Source organism: Cyanistes caeruleus, chromosome 2 (genome assembly GCF_971803275.1).
Source record: "Cyanistes caeruleus chromosome 2, bCyaCae1.hap1.1, whole genome shotgun sequence".
Taxonomy (NCBI): domain Eukaryota; kingdom Metazoa; phylum Chordata; class Aves; order Passeriformes; family Paridae; genus Cyanistes; species Cyanistes caeruleus.
In genome coordinates, this window is record NC_141702.1 from 31443403 (window position 1) to 31465515 (window position 22113).

Below are 22113 nucleotides of genomic sequence, written 5' to 3' on the forward strand. Positions count from 1 at the left end.
CCAGAACTGTGAGCATCAGCTACATTCATTTCTATGTTAACTCGTCATAATGGAGATACTTGTAAAACTAGTGGCCCTAGTTCCTAGGTTCTTTTGGGAGATTATTTTTTTGCCTAAACCTCAGAAGGAGGTTTTCATTTATCCTTCTCTAGCCTTTCCATGTGCTTTCTTAAGTATTTAAGGACTGCTGATGAAATTTGTTTCTCAATTTAAACACATATTTTTTAATAGTTGGAAACAATTCCTTATATAATATTTTTCTCATTTGCATGGCAGTCAGGGATTGTTTTAGTGGTTGATCTCTGTCTTAGAAGTCTTTTCCAACCTACATGGTCCTGTGATTGGAAATGAGGCTTGATAATAAGTCATGTATTAGAATTCTTCTTACTGGCTTCTGCATTGCAAGTGAATTGAGATTCACCAGGTTAAGTTCAGAGTTAATAAAATTTTACTCATTGAAAAAGAATCAAGTAAATGTACTATTTAGACCACTGACTGTTGTTGTCTGTAAAGTAGTGTTTGTGCATTTCTAATTACTTTGACAATAATGTGGTGAAAAAAATTATAGTTGCTTGTTTGAAATCTAGACTGGTGAGTGAAAGACAATGAAACAGTTACAATTTATATTTAATAACTTTTGCATTTAGTGATGTGCAACACATGTGGGGCTTTACATCTTATGTGTTTTTTTCTTTTTTCATATTTTAAGCAATCTGGACCGAAAGGAAAGGTAAGCTTACTGTTGATCAAATGAGCATGGCAATAAGCATTATGAAAATTAACTGATTAAGTGCTGTATTAATGCTAGTTAAAGAATATTCAATCTAGTCAATCATATCTGCTCATGTGTGGTAGAGTTTGATTGTTTTTAGTTCTGTTTTTATGGTTCATTTACTTGCTTTTATTGAAAAAGGACCTTTACATCCATCTCTAAGTAATGCTGTGTTGCTCTGAATTTTGGATAATTTTCCACCAGAAATTTATTTATATATCTAATGCAAAATTGCATAAATATTCTCTGGATTTTAAGAATTCAGTGCTAATTCTTTTTGTAGAGCAGTGAACTTTTTATAATAGAATGGTTCTGAAGCACCTTAGTAAAATTATTCTGAAGCTCTTAGTAGGCTGTTTAACAGCTTTCACTCTATCATCTCAGCTTGGTTTGAAAAGCATTAAAGGTTTTTATTGTATTATTGTGTATATTTTGTTCACGAAGTGCATATGTTAAAGCTGTTAATAGAGAATGTATAGCAAAACCTGGTACACTGGGTTTTTATTGTTCATTTCAGGCTAATTTCTCACTTGTTTTGCATCTGGTTTACTGCTGTTAATATTTTGTTAGCACTATGAAATAGTATGCATTTATTTTTCTTCATATATAGCTTTAATTTATATAGTAGTGGAAATGTTTTCTTCGTAGTAATGAACTCACTGAGTTTTTGTAAATATCCTGTCTGTGTAGGTGACTTTTAGCAGTATGAGCTTGATACCAGGTTGAATTGTTTAAAAGTATATATGATGTTTAACTAATAATGACATAAATAGCACAGTTCTTAGTGAATTCAGGATTTTCTAGATTTATTTCAAATTCAGAAAATCAAGCCTTTCTGTTCTACTGCCTTTTGTTACTTCTTAAAAGAACTATCAAATAGATACTCATCAGCGAGTTAGTGTCACTGTATGGCATAGAAGAAAAGGTTTGAGTTCCATGCTGGTGTGATCTTAATTTTCTCACGGGGACACCTGCTGCTTCTTCATCCAGTACTACTGGATATGTTCCTTTTTCTTTGCCTGCTTTTTGTTGTTGTCCTAGCAGGGGAAGATGATGTAGGCAGGAGCTGCTAAATTTAGCTTTAATCATTACTGTCATGATAAGTGCAGCAGCAGCAGCTCCTGACTTTCTGGGCCAAATGGGGTTGCTGACCTGTGTTCTGAAAACCCTATTCCCTGTGCTGCTGCTTCTCTTCTCAGCCTTTGGTTTTACTCTGCTCCTGCTCTAACACATGCTGAAGGTAAATCTCACCTCAGCAGCTTTGTGCTTCAATCTTATTGTGCTTTACACTCTTTTTGTGTAATGATGTAGAAACCAACAGCCTGCCTGCAGTTATACATCTCCAAATCAGTGCATGCAGAAGTAGAGGAAAGGCTGAATAAGGCAGACTGTCAAAGAGCCAGGCTGTCCATTAAACACAGCTCTTGTGTAAGCCTGCACCTCAACAAAATTAGGGCTTGGTGCAGCCTTTTTGATGTGGCTTGTACCAAATCATAGCTAGCACTGTCTCCCAAATTCCCAGATCCAGATGTTTCTTTGTGTTTGTTTTCTGGCATAGCCAGAAATTGTGGGCCTGCCTCTTCCCCTCATTTCCCCCTTCCCTCCCCCACTTTTTTGTTTTCCTAGAGATGAAATTTTAAGTGAAAATGTCACTTTATCTAGAAAGTTTTATAAAGGTCTGTCTACCAGGCCAGTGTGAAGATACTAAAAATCCAATTCTGTCAACAAGAGAATATAGCAGTAATAATGAATGTTTGCTGAAAATACGAAATCGGTGACAGCATTTTGTCTGGGCAAAACATGCTTACTCAAGAATATTGTAGCATTTAGCAGGTAAAATATGTCAAAAGTTCATTATGCTTTCCAGGAAGTCCAGACTGCCTGCCTCAGTGTTTCAATCCTGTGTGTTGCAGAAAAAGCTTGATCTTCCTTGCTCCTGTAATTAATGTTTTTCTGTTTGATGCTTTACTACTTCCTGAGATTGCTTTTTATCAAATACATGTCTACTTCCCTTGTACCTAAAGATAGTAAAAGTGCTTATAATGTAGAGATAAACAAGATGCCTAAAATGGTTTCACCTCTGAGCATTGTTTTTTTTAACTGTTAGACACAGTATATAGCTAATCTTGCATCTTGATCAGCTCAGCTGTTTGATCCTTCAATTGTTCCTGTTGAAATGGAAGATATAGCTTTGGCCAGGGTTTAACAGCAAGAAGACATTTGTTTTGAAGTGCTGTATGTTTTTAAAACTGTTCTAAGATTTTTTTTCTTTTCCAAAAAGTCCTTTTAAAGGTGAATACAGTATTTTATTTAAAAAATAACCAGTTTGCTTTCTCTTTCTGCACTCACAATTAAATGGCTCAGTGTATTAAGTATTTTACTGGAGAAGGTATTAATGGATCTGCAGCTGTTCAGGCAGCAACAAACATTGTGCTTAGAAGGGCAATTTTGTTTTCTAGTCTGTAAAAACTTCATGGTGTTGTGCTCTCCCTTTCTCTTTGTGGGTTTTTCAGGAAAGGAAAGTCGTAGAAGGTGGCTAAAGTTGCTGCCATCTTGTGGAAGGGCTGTCACTGTCTCCAAGAAAGCATTTTTTTCCATTTTTTTTTAAGTTGAAATCTAAAATTAAATAGTCTTTAAATTTGTCTTCACTTTTCTTTCTAATTCAGAGCAACTTCAAGCCTGACGTTGAATTGCTAACCACACTAAAGTGTGTTGGGAAGCCTTAGTTCTCTTGAAGCTGGTTTTTGTGACTTGGGTTTGGGTGTTACTGGTTCATTGTGAGTGTATGAGTTCTATGTTGTGGGAGGAGAAAGATACACATTTTCTTGCTACTGCTTCTGTACACTTGCAAGTGTTCGGCTGTTTAAGAGCTATAAATATGAGTCTGTGATGCTAACATAAAATTCAGATGGGATAAATAATGCTAGTGTATTCTGATATGTTGTAAAAGGATTATTTAGCTTTATATGATAGATAATGAATTTATCTTAATAAGATAAATATATTTTGCATATTAAAAGGGTAATACTAGTACTCTAGTACTTTAGTACTCTAAATCTGCCATATCATTTACTTTGTTTGCTTTCAATTAAATGACCAATAGTTTCAATATTGTTTCTTTTAAATATCATGTGTTATACATTTTAGACATCTTACAGAAAATAATTTTTCTAGAAGTAATTATGTTCAAAATGAGACTTATTGTTGTGAATTACTAGTGAAAGATAATTGTGACACAACTTACTTGCACCCTTACTGCAGTGTTTGTGTTTTTCAAATCTAAAATGGTGTTAGAGGTTTCTTTACCCTTTAAAATGTCATGAGCATTGGTTTTGACAGTACAGCTTCTCATAATAATGAGTTTGAGCTTTGCCTTTTATTTTCACTAATTCTGCTTAAAGTAATTCCACGTGATTTGAATTTTTAAGGAAAACTATCTAAAAAATAATGTGTTTAATTTATGAATAAATATTCATACTTGAGTTTCCAATTCTGGTTTACTTTTTGTGTGTGTAGGTAATTAAAAAAAAATAAATTCTAGGGTTTCAGAAACACATTTGACACAATCAGTAACAAATACATTACCTAATCTGTCATCTGTGATATGTTTGCCAGCAGTCATGATAAAGTACTATGACATCTCTACATTCTGAATAGCCATGCTTGTTTCTCAGTCCTTCTTTCTGCCAGAATTTTCTTTGAAGCTGCAGCCCATCAACACAGTCAAATGTGTTTGGTATTAGGTAAGAAGTGTCCCAAAGGGCACTGTAGATTAATCTTGCTCCAGAGATATTAGTTAATAATGTTACCTAGAAATGCAGAAAATTCAAAGGTTTTATAATTTGATGCATTAGGAAATGCTGTGCTGAAAGAAATAAAATCTTACACCTAGAGCTACTTCAGCCATAGCCAAATTTTTGTCAGATGGGTCCTCAAAATTTAGCTGTTAGTGGAGATGTTACTGCCTACAGCTGTTTGCTTTGCTCTCTTGCTGTTGATGTCCTTGTAATCAGAGGTAGCAATATGGGACATGTGACCCATTTGCAGCCCAGTGCTTAACTTTCCAATAAAACCAGTTTCTGGTGAGTTTCTTGGGAAGGCTTCCTGTGTTTCAGATGTTTGCCGTCTTCTGTTGTGGCAAGAATAGTAATCTGTTGCTGCAAGGCTGAGAAAGAAATGTGCTACAAACAGTAACCCACATGCACTGAGTTTCAGGAATCTTAATTTGCTGTCAGCATGATTTGACACACATGTATGTAAACTGAAAACATCTTTCAGGAGACTCAAATCTTGCAATAATGCCATATAGTACATTAATTTGCACAAAAATATGTGATATCTGTATTATGCAAGTTATACCAGCTGTCTATATTACAGTATTTTAAAAACAAATATATAGTAACCATGCCTGCTGTGTTATTCTTTCTGGTTTTTGACCACAATAGTTTTTGACATTGGATCTCTTTCCTCTGTTTTGCATCTTCTCTTCCTGTTTTTTAAGTTGTGGAACCTGTGGAATCTACTTTAATATTAAAATAATAGTTGTTTCTATTCTTGGCTTTTGAAAGTATCTGTTTTGTATTTCATGAATGATGAGGAGGAGGAGATGCAGGCTTCAATATTTGGAAACCTAGGTCTAAAAGTGACAGACTCCAGACTATTGATGAGTGTAGGGGAGATGTAGGTCAGAAACACTTCCAAGACATTTACTGTGGCTGTTTCTATTGTTCTGGTAAATGTGTACAAATAGCATGTAATAGGAGAAGCTACTTATTGTAGCTTTCAGATACATTTCAGGTTTACTTTGTTCATGTGTAATTGTGGCTAAATTATAATGATGTCTCTTAAAAGAACAACCATACATTTAATTGGTTTTCCAGAAAAGAATACCCACCTCAGCTTCAGAAAGTGGAGGCAGACCACATTAGATTACCACGGTCTCAAGGAGTGGGTAAGTTGCTGTTGGAGTTTTCATTTCTTCTAAAGAGAATAATTTTTTTAATACCTGATCTGGGTGGGTACGTTGTTAAATCTCATATAACCTTTAGTATATCTACTTTTACAGCGTTGTGTTACTCTAGTTTTGTACGAGTTTGTGCATGAAGGGATGATTTTGCCCTTCTTGACAGATTTCTGCAACTAGTTCAGTCATGTAATAATTTTAAATTAGACTTCAGTTATTTTAAAAGCAGCAGAAATAAGGGAGAATTTAGGATCATAAAATTGGAGATGGAACAGATCTCTGGAGTTAACTAGTCTGAGCCCAAACCCCCAACTTATCTGTGAATTATTGATGAGGAACTTCTGTAGCAGTGTTAGTACAAGAAAAATGCGATGTAGTAATCAGCACTTGGTATGAAGTGTATTCATACACTGAGGGAGTTAATAAAAGAATCAGCGTCAGCTAGAACATGCTCTTACATCATTGTTAGGAAACGCGGACGGAAGTGCAGTAGAAAAGATATAGTTTGGTTTCAGGTGTGGAAATTGTGAAATTGGAAAAGAAAATACCCTGGGTTTTTTTAAGCTTTGTTAGTACAGATAGAGTCTGAAAACCTGCTGTTCAGCTGCTTAGTCACCTGCACTGGCAAGTTGTACTGCTGTGCCATATTAGGTTAGTGTTAAGTAGATCTTCAGCAGTACTACTCTAAAGTAAGTTAACTTAGGAAAACACCACCTGTTACTAATTCTTTTTTGAAAATGAGTCATTCTTTAGTTTTGAGATGTCTTCTCATAGTGGGATGTTTGTGCGACCATCAGTCTGTATACTGAAAAGGTGTTTATGTCTATTAAAAAAAATACAGTCTTAAAAAAAGTTCCAATATGCAGACTGCATTTGAAGGTATATAAATAGCATTTTTTTGTGAAACCAATTAAGGCACTGTTGTGCAACACATTCCATTTCTTAAAATGCACAGAGTGAGATTTAATTACCGAGTTTCTGTGTTCCTATACTCTTACAGTATTTAAATTAATGTCTCAGTATAAACCAGGACACGACAGTATAATTCACTACTACTGTGTCTTGTGATGAAGGGGTAGATCTGTTGGTTGACACTTGGCCATGTTCCTAGGTGGCTGAGAAGGCCAGTGGCATCCTGGCCTGTATCAGCAATGATGTGGCCAGCAGGACCAGGGCAATGATTGTCGCCTGTACTCAGCACTGGTGAAGGCCACACCTTCACTGCTGTGTCCAGTGTTGGGCCCCTTCATTTGGAAAGGACATGAGCATGTCCAGAAAAGGGCAGTGGAGCTGGTGAACGGTCTGAAGCACAGTTTTTATAATGAGCAGCTGAGGGAGCTGTGGGGGCATTTAGCCAGGAGAAAAGGAGGCTCAGGGGAGACCTTATTGCTCTCTAGAACTACCTGAAAACATGTTGTAACCAGGTGGGGGGGGTCAGTCTCTTCCATGTCTTAGGTAGAAGGTTGAGAGGTAAAAGCCTTATGTTGTGCCAGGGGAGGTTCAGATTAGAAAGCAGAAAAAATATTTCACTGAAAGAGTATTTAGGCATTGGAATAAGTTGCCTATGGTGGTGACAGGGTCACCGTTTCTGCAGGTGTTCAAGAGGCTTTGAGATGTGGCACTTGGGGATATGGTTGAGAGGTGATGATGGTGGTGCCAGGTTAATAGTTAACAAGATGATCTTGAAAGTCTCTTCCAGCCTTGATGATTATGTGAAATACAGATTACACAGAACATTTCAAATTGTTCTAAATGCACTCAGCAGTAATTCTGTGGTAAAGATTTTCATCAGCATAATCTAGCATCCCCTCCTATTTTTGGCAACAGACCCTCCACTTGATTTGCATTGAAGTTAGCCTAGATTGGCAAGTCCAAAGCCTCTTGCAAAGATATAAGATTAAAATTGACAGTGAGCATCTCTGCCATAGTATTACTTAAACTACATTTTTTAAATTACTTTGGGGAATGATTTTTTTTTTAGTTATACGACAAATCAATCATGAGCATTTGAAACAGTATACGTTTTTGAGGTTTAAAAATGTGTTTATGTTTGGTTCAAGTTAGTATATGTAAAGAAGTAAGATGATCATAATTATAACAGTATATGAGTGGACATTTCTTGTTAATGTTCTTGCATCTTTTCCCCTTTAGACAGTGTAATGGAGAATACAGATGACTCTGAATCAGAATCTGACATTAAGAGAAAGGTGCGACAGAAAGGTCATTGCAATTCTTATCAATCTGACTTGAGTCTTTCTTCTGCTCCAAAAAAATGCTTAACTCAGTCAAAGGTGGGTTATATTTTCAAAATATATAAACTCTTGTTGAACTTTAAAAGTTGTTGCATACTTTAAGGACAGACATTCAGGAGTAAAACAGTTTGATGTTCTAAAAATCCTTAGAGTTGGGAGTAGGATTTACATAATTTAAAAAAATTTACAGTGATAGAGATATTTAAGTGCTAGTATTGCTACTAGCTATGAAATACTTCTTTCCTGATTTGAGCAGACAGAAGCTACACTGAAAAGAAAAAGAATCTATGCTCTAATTGAATGGCTAATTGGTAAACCAGAGACTGATGATTTTAATTTGTGGAAATAGGAGAATAATATATTGCTCTTTGACAGTTTTGTGGTTTTTTTTAGTGTCATGATTTTCTGTACTCAGTAAAGAGAAAAGTACTGTAAAAGTTCAAGTACCTTTTATTAAGATGTTCACTTTTCCAGCAAAAGTAGCTCCTTAGGTATCCAAATGGTATTCTCTGGTCTACATGCAGCCAACCAGGATGTTTTTGTCAGGAACTTGTTGGAATATCAGATGTAAGATACTTTGGAAATTGCTGTAAAGCTCTCTTGTATTTTTTATCAACTTCTCAAGCTACTATGGAAGTTTCATGATGCCCACATACAGGTCACACTGTTCGACTAATCAGAGCAAAACTTCCTGTAAGGAGATCTTGGTTTAAAAAAAAAAAAAAACTAAAAAAATTATAGATCTATGATTTTTATATATGCTTAGCTTTTGCTTGAAACACCTGGTACTGCTCTTTGGCATTTCCATTGCTTATTTAGTTAATTAATAAGGAAACTGGTTTAAAATTTTAGGCATGTGGTTGAAGTAGGGGAGTGCAATTGCTCTATACTTAAGATCCTGCAGATACTCTTGGTGCCTTCTCTTGAATATTTTTAATGTTTGATAGAAATTCTTCAATGTGATAAGCAGTATATAAGAACTACATCCTGTAACAGTGCTGAGGCACAACACTGGTTTTCATATCACTTGCTATCTCATCCCATAACTCAGATTTTAAGGGTCTATTATATTTTATACACTTGGAGTTTTTTGCTTCTGTTTCTCTATGGTATGTATAGCCTTGTTAAATTGCAGAAACTTTGTAAAAATAGTATATTCTCATTGTATGATTTTCGTCTTAAAATTTGGGGTTCAGAATTTCTTCCCACATCTGTAGAAGTCCTGTTTTGGAGGTATGTCATGGCCAGGTATGGGGAGAGGTGTAAATTGTGAAAGCTGTGCTTTAAAAGTAAATTCTGAAAGTTCTTGGTGGGATATAGGTTTGTTGCCTTCAGTAGTTCACAGTACAATGGTTATGCCATTTGAGTTCAGTGCTCCAGGAGACAATAGCATGCACTAAATTTTCATCTCTAGAGATGTCTCATATTCACTTTGGTACTTGTTCTGTAGTTTATATGTTAGTATTGAATCCCTCAGATTTAGAAGTCCAAGTTCTACACTTGTACTACAAGATGAAATGGGATCTAGTAAATATGAGAAAAACAAAAGACATCTGTTTTTGCAGTGATAGGATGAATTTTCCCTTGTAGCCCCTGCTTGCTTCTTGAGAGTTTGGGGAATTCTTATTGTTCAAGTCCTGTTTTCTTCTCTCTGACACATGACTCTACAGCAATATATGTACTTTGCTTTTTCTTCATCTCCCTTGAGGCGTGAATTTTCCTCCATGCCTTGCCAGGCTGTTACAAGATACCTTGGAAGGACAACTAAATTTGACCTACAGGGTTTCTTCAAATTCTCTCCAGCATTGCTCTATGGATCCTTAGGTTACTTTACTTTTGTTCCATGGAACTGTTTTTACAGAAATGGTGTAACTGGACCATCTTGCTGGTGGATAGATGTATGCACTGAACAGTATGCAAGGTTTTGTTTGCAGAAGAAAATACAAGAAGGAAAATCTGAATTATCCAACAATAATTGCTTTAAAAAAATTGCCACAAATTACATTTGTTCCTTTTAGAACATTTTTAATTTGCTTAAATGAAATAAAAAATTGAGCTGTATTTTAATGTTTGCTTTCTCTGCTTACTGTAATTGCTTATATAGTGTTGTCAATCTCCACTGGATATTAATGAAATTTTTTTTCACCAAAAGGGTTTTCATGCACTGGAAGAGGATCCTTAGGGATGTTTTTGTGGCACCATCCCCAAAGATATTTTAAAAAATAGGTAGATATTGTGCCTGGGAATATGGTTTAGTGATGACTTGACAGTTCTGTGTTAATGGTTAGACTTGATGATATTAAAGGTCTTTTCCAAGCTAAGTGATTGTATGATTCATTCTGAACAGAAATTAAGTGCAAGATCTAGAAATTGTGTCATTCTACTTAGAATTACTGATTGTGTTTGTTTCTCCTTTAGCTTTCGGAACAGATTGATTATTCTACTGAATGCCCAAATTGTGGGAGGGCAAATGAAAATCAGACCAAATGCCGACATTGTGAAAGTGCTTCTCTAAAGGATTTGCAAAGAGTCTCCAGACAAACTGTGACATTAAGTGAATCTGTGGGACCTTTATCACGTTCTTCAATACATCAGAATTCAGCAGGGCAAAAATCTTCAGGTACAGGGTTCAGCACAAAGAAGTTTTACAGTTCTGCTGTTGGAAAAGGTCCAGCGGATATTCTGCTGAGTAATGAAGTAGTAGGACATTCTATGTTACGACAGAATGGAAAAGTTGGTCTTTTAACTGGGACAAAAAATCCTAAAATTACAGGAAGCTTAAGACAGAGGGGTACAAGACCATCTGAACTAAACGATCCAAGTAAGTATCTTTTTATGAATTCAGCCATTAGCTGTAAACCCAGAATAATGTGTAGCGAAGGAACTGTTCATGCGGGTTTACGTAACTGATGTTGCATGGAATTATTTTGTGTCTGTGTTCTTGGGGAAGAGGGACAGAACTTTTAATAATTTCCTTTTCATATGCAGAGGTACACTTCAAGAAAGATGAACACTGGGGAAAAAACAAAAATTATTTTGTGACTTTTTTTCTTTTGTTTGTTTGCTTTTAAAAATATTTACATTTGGGGTATTGGAAAAAACAGTATTCTTAGCAGAATTCCATCATTCATTCTCCCAAGTGGAAAGACAGAATTTGATTTTATTTTGTGTTTTCCCTCCTCTTTTCTTCTGAGCTCTTAATCTATTTAAATTTCATAATTTGTAAAATATTAATTTCTGTGCTTTCTCTGTGTAAACTCAATAATCAGGAAGGATGGAGTAAAGGAAAATGTTTTCGGTTCTGTGCTTAGTTTATTAGACCATGTTATCCTATTGGTTTGAATGATTTCAGTCAATTTCTCTTGTAGGTTTATAGGTTATATTGCTTACTGTCAGTTCTTGGCTGAACCAAGAAAAGTTCACATATGTCTAGAAGTGGACTAATGATACCCATTCTTTGTATAGTTAGTTATAAGAGATAAAAAACAAGGAAGAGAGTGCTTGCAAGCAAATTCCAAATAAACTTTAGTAAAAGCATAATATAATGATACAATGTTTTTGGCACTGCAGGACATTTACATAAATTACTTTTAAAGTATTACTTGAAAAGAAATTTCTGTTACAGAAAAATATAGTGGTTGAGAATGTAATATTTTCTGCTTAGTTGTTTTGTCTAGTGGTGAGGAAGAGGAGGAGGAGAATAGTAGCAGCACTAGGAGCATGGAAAGTGTTTCACCTCGTCCTGCAGATTCAGCCTGTTCCTCCCCAGCTCCTTCTACAGGAAAGGTGGAAGCAGCATTAAAGGAAAAAAATTGTGAAATAGAACAGAGAATAGGTAGTATAACAACAACAATAAAGAAATTGCCATCACACTAGCAAGAATAGCCAAGAATGAAAAGAAATTTCTGTTACAGAAAAATTTAGTGGTTGAGAATGTAATATTTTCTGTTTAGTTGTTTTATCTAGTGATGATGATGAGGACGAGAATAGTGGCAGCACTAGGAGCATGGAAAGCATTTCACCTCGTCCTGCAGATTCAGCCCGCTCCTCCCCAGCTCCTTCTACAGGAAAGGTGGAAGCAGCATTAAAGGAGAACAGTTGTGGAATAGAACAGAGAATAGGTAGTATAACAACAGATACAGAAATTGCAGTCACACTACCAAGAAAAGCAAGAATGAAAGATCAGGTACTATTTAATGCTTTGTTTAAAGAAAACAGAATCAAATAATAAATGGAATATGTAAAGGCTTGTTTTGCAGATGTTGGCTATATTTGATTGTTTTTCTTATTCAGCAGCTCATCAAGTAGTCTCTCTGCATACTTAATACTGGAAACATAAGAAAATGTGTTCATTACATTTTTACAAGCATTCACAATGATTTGAATTATGCTGTTAACATTAATGCTTCTGTGTTGAATGTTTACTCTGAGACTGGACAGGGGTTCTCTGTGAAGCTCAAGGTCTTAGTTGGCAGCAGAATGTTAGTTGCCTGTTGAGATTTTATGAAGTTAAACATCAAAAGACACATTGACCCTTTAAAATTAAAATGCTTCGAGAATTGTCCCAATTAATAGCACTTATTTTAGGACTTTCATGGATGGGGCTTGTGCTTTTTAGTTGAGTGCTGCTGTAAGAATTGCATAATCAAAGACAAAAAAAATACTCCATGGGCACACCTTAAGTGTGGCCGAAGGGGACAGTTTTCATACTAGGTTAAAAGTCATCTCAATAGTGAGCCATTGAGAGGAGTAAATTCCATGTGGCAATGGGTAGTGGAATAACAGTGCTGATTAAAGCAATTCTTGAGTCACTTGTCCAGTTTCACTATTGCGAGTTTGATTCAACAAGAGAATCCAATCAGATTTCCAGTTCTTTGAGTTAGAACACTTAAGTACTGATGCCAAAACCTTCTTGCTATTCAGAGATTCAGAAGCCAACATTCTAGTGCTGTAGTTGATGAAATTATGGGTGTTTATAATATGTTGTATAATTAGTCACCACTATCAATATGAAGCTGTGAACCCCCAGCCTACAATAAAGCTGCAAGGCTCAAAGCTTGGATTATAAATAGTTTTTAAATTAAGTTATTCTGGCAAGAGGTGCTGATTTAATTTGAAAGCATTGCATTGTGAAGGCACTGGTGTCTGACTTCTGAAACTCTCAAAAATGGGGTTTTTTTTGTATATCCATATGTTCCTGTTCACTAGTCTTTACAAACCACTAATACTATATGTTAGATTATTCTAGAATCTGAGCTTGCTTTTGAAAATGGGCGAAATAAAAAATTCTGCATTGACTCAATGAACCTGCCAAGATATCACAGCACTTTTCTTAGATACCATTGCAAATCTTTGTTCAGCTGTCTTTCTCTCAAAATACTCATTAATTCTGCACTGAAGAGGCTACTTGAATATAGCATCATTTCAGACTTTACTGTTTTATTGTTTGTCTGCGATTTGTTTTAAGCTAATAATATTTAGCCAGTCCAGCAGACAAAAAAGAAATGCTCTTTTCAACAAGAGGCCTAGGAAAACATTTTAATTACAAGGATTTAGAATCCCTACCTTCTCCAGTGTATAAAATGAAGGAAGCATCCAAAAGTATATTTTGAATTATTTCCAAGATAGACCAGTGATTTGTGACTTTGAAATAATTTTCAAGATTTAGTCTCAATAGAAACACTGAATCCCTTAGAATGTTTTTCTGTGGGAGTTTAATTGCATTTTGTAACCAAAAAGAATGTTTATTCATGGGCAGTTTTATGAACAATATAAATACCAAAGAAAAGACTAGTGTACAGAAAATCCTTCTACAAAATAGAGCAATATAAGCAATACAACAAATAAATATATTTATCTGCTGACTATTAGCAGACTTTATTTCATTTTAATAGTTTATTTTTGTAAAATTTTTCTGTTGGTTAACAGGATACTTTATTGAGATGACAGCTTCAGTCAGCATCTAGAGACTTTTCTTGAACTGGGGCCAAATGCCACGTGGCCGCTTTTCAATGTTCAGTCTTCTGACCTTGGAATCTATCCTAAAAACATCTTAGTTGCTCTGTAGAGATGTCTTTAGGAAGTTTGATTTGGCTTATTTATTTATGTTTCTTGAAGACTGTACTCTGGAAATGTAGTGGTGGATGCACTGTACTTCAAGAATTAGTCTCCAAAAGCTTGGATTAACAAAATTGAATGAAAAAATTAAACCACCAGCATCGTGGTGGTTTTACAGCATTAGTGTTTTTTTTATCTAAATAAAATGCATTAAAATTAACTTCGTTTTGCTAGACTGCAGAGTGTTCCCAAAAGGTAAAAATAAATTGGTTTTGGCAATTTAGAAGCACTGTTGGTGATTTGGAAATGTCAATAAAGTGTTCACGAGTGTCAGCTTAGCTTTTATTTTCTTCTTGAATGTAGCAATATTAATATCCTCAGGTGTTACAAAAAGTCTTTTAGGAACCATCTACCTTCTGTATATGTTTGAGGTGGATGCTCTAGTAAGTAATTCTGTTGACCAACAGAAAAGTAGCTGAAGATAGAGTCATTAGTTTTAACAAGCTTGATTTAGCAATAAACCTCAGTGAGACACTCTGAAACCTTGAAAATTACTTTTCAGTTTGGGAACATTGTGTCTAACACTCCAATAAAACGTCGCAAAGTTATTTCTCAAGAGATGATAACCGAGGCTGTACCTCTAAATTATCAAAGTTCCTGTGAAAGTGTCATTCTGAACTGCCGAAGTATACGAATAGGAATGCTGCGCAGAATGGTAGTGGAACCTGTGATTGTGAGTAGCCTTGCTCTTTCATAGCTCTCTTTTCATGTTTTGATGGGTATTATATTTTTGTATTTGAACAACATAATGTTTTGCCTTTGTCTGGAGAAGAGTAAGTTTGTCTCCAATTTCAGAGATTGTGATTTCCAAAGAACCTCAAATTACTGCTTCATTCAAATACATGCAGTCTCTCTGGTTCTTAATAGGAGTACTGTGCTGCAGCACTCTCAAAAAACTTGTTTGCATGCTGGGGGAGGTTATGGGCTAGCATGCATTTGTTAAAAAAATTGAAAACAATAGCTACAAGAAAGTCGATATTGATAGGTGTGGGGAAGAAGCATTGCCTTAGTGGTGAGTAATTCTACTTCTGCAGATTTTTTTTTTTGTTAGCCTTCTAAGTTAACATGGAGTTTTCAAGGAGACCCTGAATGTTACTTGCATGCAGTCAGCCACACAGAATGCATACTTCTTGCTGGAGTAACCACAGAAACAGCAGAGAGATGTTACTTGTTCTCTCCATCTCTCCACAGAACACTATTGTTTGATATGCCTAAATGCTGACAGATGACATTTTCTTTTGAAGAAATAGAATTTGTGAATTTTTCAGAGTACTGTAAATGTTTCTGAAAGCAGAGTACTTCAGAGCGATCTAAAGTTTTCAGTATGACTGAAACAGACTAGAATAGAAAAGAATGTGCTTGCCTCGAGTTGTGCTAAACTGTAGATTTTGTTTTTTCTTGAAACTCTAATTTTAAATATTAATTTTGAAATGTTTATTACTTAAATACTAAGTAAACTGAAATGTGTTTGCTAACAGTTTAAAGGCTTTCAGTCAATTAAATTTGCAGATGTGAAACCTTACAATTGTTTTGTCTTTCAGTTTTGCCTGGATTATATCAAAATACGCCTAGAGAGCCAAGAAGGTGTGTACATGTTTCATTTTATGTTAGTACTCAGTGTATTTATTTTGAATGAAGTAACTCTGTCAAAGGTATTAGCAAGTGAATCATAATTAAATGTTCATTCTCATTTTATCATTTGTGTAATAAATTATAATGGGTGTCTGTAGTTAGATAAGAGAAAAGAAAATGGAGAGTACAAAATTGGCCTGAACTGCCTAGTGAATTAAAACCAAAATGTTTTTTCATTATCTCTACATTCTACTGACAGAAAATTCACTATTTGTGACATGAGTACAGCTGAGTTATTAGCTCTGCTTCATCTGATCTGATTCTTCTTGATCTAATCATTCATTTAAAGATCTATCAATAATGTGTTGTTTGGCAAAGGCTTTCTACCCTTTAACAAAAGTCATTAACAAAAATCAAGAGTAACCCTCCTGTAAATTGTTAGCTTTTTAACACCTTATTAATTCTTTTATTTCGGTTGTATTAAATAGCAAAAACCACACTGATGTTGTAGACCTTTCCTGTCTAGATCTCTCTGGATAATTTTGTCTCTAGCCTGAAAGTTGTATATTTTATATCACTGAAAGAAATAGTGACATAATTTAGAAAGGGTGAGTTACAACTCCTGCTCTGGGCCCTATCTTTTCTTTTGTAGGGTTTAGTTCTGGGCCTGAAAAGCTTTGTTACCTTTTGTCACTCTTAAGTTACATTCTTAAGATCCAGTCCTGTTGGATTTTGTTGTTATTTGTAAAAGAGAACTACCGTATTTTGCAATTACTACATGCAGAATGGTGTCTCACAGCCTGTAAAGATAAGCGTAGCCTTTGCTAAGTCAAGTATTTAAGTTTATGTTACATGTAAAATAGAGATGCATAGAAACTGTGAGTTTTCATGCATTAAATGTATTTTTAAAAATAAAACACTGAAAGGCTTTGTGTAATTTGTAGAAATAGCTACCAAGTTTTAGTTAAAACAGCTGTGTGGTGAAATTATTTCCACAGCACCTAATTCATCAATAGCATAAAAATGGCGACTCATTAAATGCTGTGTCTGTTGGAGCACTTAGCACTTCACTATTTTTTTCTTAATTTTTTTTCCTTCTTTTTTTTGAGTTTTGCACGTATATCTACTTCTCTATCAAATTTTATAGTTCAGTGAAACCTGTAAAATACTCAGCATTGGCATTGGCAGCATCCAATGCAGTGTTAAAATTTTACTATGTTACTGACATTTCTTTTAGGGAATAAACTAGGAGTAATCCTTTGTTTCCTCAGGGAATCAGATAAATTCTCTGTGTGTGTTTATGCTCTTCTTTTTAAAGTTATTTTTCATATGGGAGCTCAGTCAAAGATAAATGTGCAAAGAAAATTTTACAAACTTACTGTAAAATGTGTTGTAGCAATAGTTGCAAATTTAAGTCACTGGAAATTATGGGGGTTGTTTTCTGTGGAATGAAAAGTAAAGTTGGTGGGCGGAAAACAGTTTGTTTCTGATGTCTTTCTTGACAGATGACATTGGAATTTAGCCTATCTTTTAAGATATGAAATGCCATCACTTCTTGCATGTGTGTTAATTTCAAAGTTTTAAAAACTTCTAAGAAATTTAGAGAGCACATAGTGATTACTTTTTAAAATCAAGAGGGAAATTGTAAAGGAAACTTATAGGTTTTTATTGTATTTCAATATGTCATTATTTTCTCATAGAATCAGAAAGTGATATCAGAGAGATTAACCTGAAAACTTCAGAGCTTACTAAATGTGAATGGTGTAGTGTCCGAAAATTGCCAGTAGTTTTCCTACAAACAGTACCTTCAACCTGTAGCAGTCTGAGAGAGCAACTGAAAATGAGTAAAGACAATGTCTGGTACGAATGTAAAGGAGACAGTAAGTAAAACAATTTTAGTCTGCTATTCACTTCAAATTGTATTTTCATGTTTTGGGTCATGAATGAGTGCATAAAGACTAAAAGGGTCATCACTAGCTGGGGTAGTTGTAGTGTTTTTTCAGACACTATTACCATACCAGGCTGAGAAAAGGTATAGTTCAGAGCAGCTGGGCATTCTTTTTGCAGAAACATGCTAGTTACAGCACTAAATCAATTTAGTATCACTTTTTTCACTAATATTTGTACCTAATGGAAGGAAGTTTGTTTGGTTAGCTTTTGTATACAAGCTGTTACATTTATATGGCAGCTTTTGTAATACTTCTGCCTTCAGTGCTGTACTGCTGACAGGCTTTAGCTTTAGTAGAAACCATTATATAGGTTGCCTTGGGATTTTTATCCCCCAGCATACTTCTCATGATGTGAGATAGACAAATATTTGCTTGGAGAACATGTGGATTATCTTCATGTATGTTAAGATTAATACAATTTCTACATAATTTTCAAGGTCCTGCCATCTTAATAGGCACACCTGTTAAATGTATCATTGAGTCCTCTTGCTCTTCAATAGGCTTTTCTTCAGGTTAAACTTGGTGGTTATTTGTACTTACACACAGTTTTGTATATACATGAATGCATTCAAATGGAGGAAGAATGCTTTCAGTAATCTCAGAGCTGAGTGCTCTCATAATACTACATAATAGTCTCATCCATGTCCTGTAAGAAGTATGAGCTGTAAGTAGTTTTAGAGTTACAGAAGTAATTGGAGAGCATGCAGGGGACCTGGACACAATTCTGGGAGCAGGAATCGGACCCCAGGTGGACACAGGTGTTCACCAAAAAGGAAAAAGCTTCCCAAGTTGTCTGTGTGAGAAATCATTCTCTTGGCATGGCTCTCAGCAGTGACCCTGCCCTGCTCTTCTCCTTAAGGCTGGGCCACTGACAGTTTTACATCCAACTGCTTCATTGCATTTGATATGCAGGAGCACTTTGTGATAACACAGTTGCTCTCTGCTTTGTAAACAATGAAATTAATTTTAGCCTGTATCCAGAGCTATATAAGCAATTGTGTATAGATACCTAGCTCCCAAAACAGGAACACCCAAAAGCCAGTTAGACATTTAAATTCTGTGTGCAGTGAATTGGGAATTATGCTGCTCAAGAGTTATTTTTCACAAGAGTTAGGATGCTGGGTTAAGAATGACCAAAGGGAAATGGTTATGCTTGTGTCTGAAATGCCTCTTACAGGAAAACAGGTCCTGGCAGCTCTGTGTTAGGCAGTGACGTGAGACTGGGATTTGCAGCCTGAATGCTATTCCTTTTTCTGGCTGTGTAACATAATTCCTTTCAAGGAAACTAACTGCTTTTTAATTTTCCAGATCATATAAGTGGATGATATTTATATAACAGCTGATTAATCTGAGTAATTCTCTCCAACTTCTTCAAAAACAGTGGTGTTTTATAGCATAACCTTCTAGGATCAGAGAGGAAATTGTGCTGAATATACACATTTTTGAAATTGTAGTGAAACAATAGGCTAGGAACTCCAGGAAGAAAAGAAGAAAGTATTAGTTACAAAGTCTTACTCTCAGTAAACAGAAATGCTATCTCAAAATATGTTTTGGCTTTGCATTAGTGTCATTTAAAAATTTATCAGATGTAGTACTTAACATTTCATCATTAAGGTAGAAGTTGAAGGCAATCTTAGCAAATTCAGATAAGAAAAGTTCGCCATTTAGTCTTGTCTGTTTGCTCACATCTGTATTACTGCTTGCATACATTACCAGCAGTGTGTACTCATGTTGGCCTAAAATTCCATGAAATCTGTTTATAATTGCAACATGTTTTATTTTATTTTATTCCAAAATGAATAATTTTCTCTCTGCTTTTTTTGCAGGTCAGGAAGAACAATACATAATTTTGATTTTTGAAACTGGTCTTGATCCTCATGCAAATTCAATATTTGAAAAAATAATTATGGACATTGGTATTAGAAATAATATTTCTGACTTCTTTGTGAAAATTTCCTTTGAAGAAGCCAATGCCAGGCTTGTTGCATTTACTAAGTGCTTGGAGGACAATTCCAAAGGAAGCCCATCTCACAGAGAAAGCAAACTAAAAAATGTAATTGTGTTTTTGTTTTAGAACTAAGTCATTATATTATGTGGGTTACAAATACACTAAGGATAGTGCGTTAGCCAAAAAAAAAAATTCCATCAACTTTTTCTGGCTTTTATATGAGAATTCGCAGACTGGTCCATGGTGGATTATGAAACTCTGGGAAATAGTCGTGCATTCACAGTGCTTTTTAGGGTGTTTAGTTTGATAGTAAACTCATACAATGGCCCACAAGTAGTGTTGTTATTTAAATATTATTAAGGGATGAGAAATCTTTACTATAATCAGACAACACACTTTTTTCCAACTGGTAAAATATGATATTTCAAACAAGAAATTAAATTGTACTGTTGTATTAATGTAATTAATGTTTTCATTGAACAAACTACTTTTTAAGGAATTAGAAAGTTTTACAATTCTGCAAGAAATGAGCAAAGACCTAAGTCAAATGGATGAGGTAGGAAAGTTAAAAACCTACAGACTTGAAGTCCTCAAAAAAACCAGATATTACACTGCTGAACTTCACTAAGTTTTATTACCATTTCGGTAAAATTTGGCACAGTATTCAAATTAATATTGACTCTATTCTCTTAAGGTTGCTTCTGAGTCCAAAATGCAGCAGCGAAATAAACAGTTACCATTTTTTGATGATGATGAAGAAATTGGCGAACCACATACAGTATTTATTGGTCCTATAGAAAAGTAAGATATTTATCTTTGCCCTGTAATAATTCTCTGAGGGGTTTTTGGCATTTCATATTTCTTATTGAATGTATTTTTCTTCTCAGGTTGATAGTTTATCCACCTTCTCCAGCTAAAGGTGGTATTTCTGTGACCAACGAAGACCTCCATTGTCTAAATGAAGGAGAATTTTTAAATGATGTTATTATTGATTTTTATTTAAAGTAAGTTTTATTTCACATCAGTTTTTAGTCGTCTTTTACTTTGAAACTTGAAAAGTTCTGACATTAAAAATTCATAGGTCAATTGATAACACTTGGCCTCCAACTATATATAGCTGTAATTTTAAAGGTTGTTTTGTGATCTTGCAAGAAAGTTTGGTTCTTTTTCTATCCTGCTTGACAGTGACATTATTCCAACCTGATAAGGGTTCTTTGAACTTTTTAACATCTCAAGAGCAAATTTAACTAAAAAAAACCAAAAAACCAGCTTTTTAAAGTTTAGTTGTTCCTTCCAGAGGATCTGTGTTTCCTGGAATTTAATTTGTTTTGATTAACATAATACATAAGTTAATGTTACACTGTCACTGATGCTGCAGATGTTAGAAGTGTGTTAAATTGTTACATGCTGCTGGTTTTATGCTACACATAAGGTAGCATATTAGTATATATTTTGAAAAATAGTATATTTTTCAGTCTATTAACATATTTTTAGAAGTAAAAATAAAACTAGTGTGTCACTCTTAAGATTGTTTGGAGATCTGATGGCTCATATACAAAGTATATGTCTCTTAGACAAGTTTTTATGTAACAAAAACTCCTTGAACATTTGTTTTCCTGCCATGAAACAAAAATAAATACAAGAGCAGCAGAACAGCTTGTTGATTGAGCAGAAAAATAATACTCTGAAATATTAATGCCTTGAACTATTTACATAAATTTTGCATTAACTAGTTCCTGTGGATAGTCAGCTCCAAATAGCGATTCTGTGAGAAGCTGCTACAATTTGGTGGGGAGCACCTGTTAGCAGTCCTTTTTACCCTGGTGCTGAGTACTTTGAGTTAAAACCTCCATTGTTTTTTCTTCCTTTCCTTCTTTTCTTTTTTTTTTTTATTTTTTTTAAACTAATTAGGTATTTGGTACTTGAAAAGCTGAAAAAAGAAGATGCTGATAGAATACATGTGTTCAGTTCATTCTTCTATAAACGCCTTAATCAAAGAGAAAGAAGAAATATTCATGAAACTTCAAACCTTTCGTAAGTGTGTTGATAAGTCAGTTTAACATAGAGATAAGTGCAGTGAAGACTCTTAAAAACAGATGCTTTACAGAGAGAAATATCAACAGAACTCTAGGAAATATCCAGACCTGTAGCAGACATAGAATATCCCTTGAAAATCTTAACAAGCTGTTAAGGTGAACATATCTGGAAAATACTCCCTCAAATAAAATAAGCCACCCTACAAATTGTTTGTTGGTTTCTTCTTGCAGAATACAACAAAAGCGACATGGGCGAGTAAAAACGTGGACACGGCATGTTGATATTTTTGAGAAAGATTTCATTTTTGTTCCCCTTAATGAAGCGTAAGTGAACATACCTTTTTATCACATTTGGTAAAGGCTTAAGCTTCATAATTCTGAAATTGAAAGTTACATTATAATTAGAATTGAAGTTAAAAAATTAAGAGAATAAACATCTTTTTCCAGCTGAGAAAAATTAAATTGTTGTGTAAGACGTTTAAATGTTGTAGTGTAAGAATTACC

At 34.7% G+C, this 22113-nt stretch overlaps 1 protein-coding gene across 17 annotated transcripts in view; it reads left to right on the forward strand.

Moving 5' to 3' along the window:
• SENP6 (SUMO specific peptidase 6) overlaps positions 1-22113 on the forward strand; it is a 74089-nt gene that overhangs the window by 36573 nt on the left and 15403 nt on the right. For 6 of the 17 annotated variants that reach the window (XM_086876338.1, XM_086876339.1, XM_086876333.1 and 3 more), the window contains 12 exons: positions 5653-5723; positions 7887-8026; positions 10406-10808; positions 11941-12173; positions 14607-14777; positions 15646-15688; positions 17377-17556; positions 19452-19678; positions 20268-20374; positions 20461-20577; positions 21485-21607; positions 21841-21933. In XM_086876338.1, coding sequence (XP_086732464.1) covers positions 5653-5723; positions 7887-8026; positions 10406-10808; positions 11941-12173; positions 14607-14777; positions 15646-15688; positions 17377-17556; positions 19452-19678; positions 20268-20374; positions 20461-20577; positions 21485-21607; positions 21841-21933 — 1908 coding nt within the window. Of the gene's footprint in view, positions 1-709; positions 731-5652; positions 5724-7886; positions 8027-10405; positions 10809-11651; positions 11823-11940; positions 12174-14606; positions 14778-15645; positions 15689-17376; positions 17557-19451; positions 19679-20267; positions 20375-20460; positions 20582-21484; positions 21608-21840; positions 21934-22113 lie in introns of those variants that run through there. The other 11 variants (XM_086876334.1, XM_086876332.1, XM_086876337.1 and 8 more) reach the window with 4 other exon arrangements.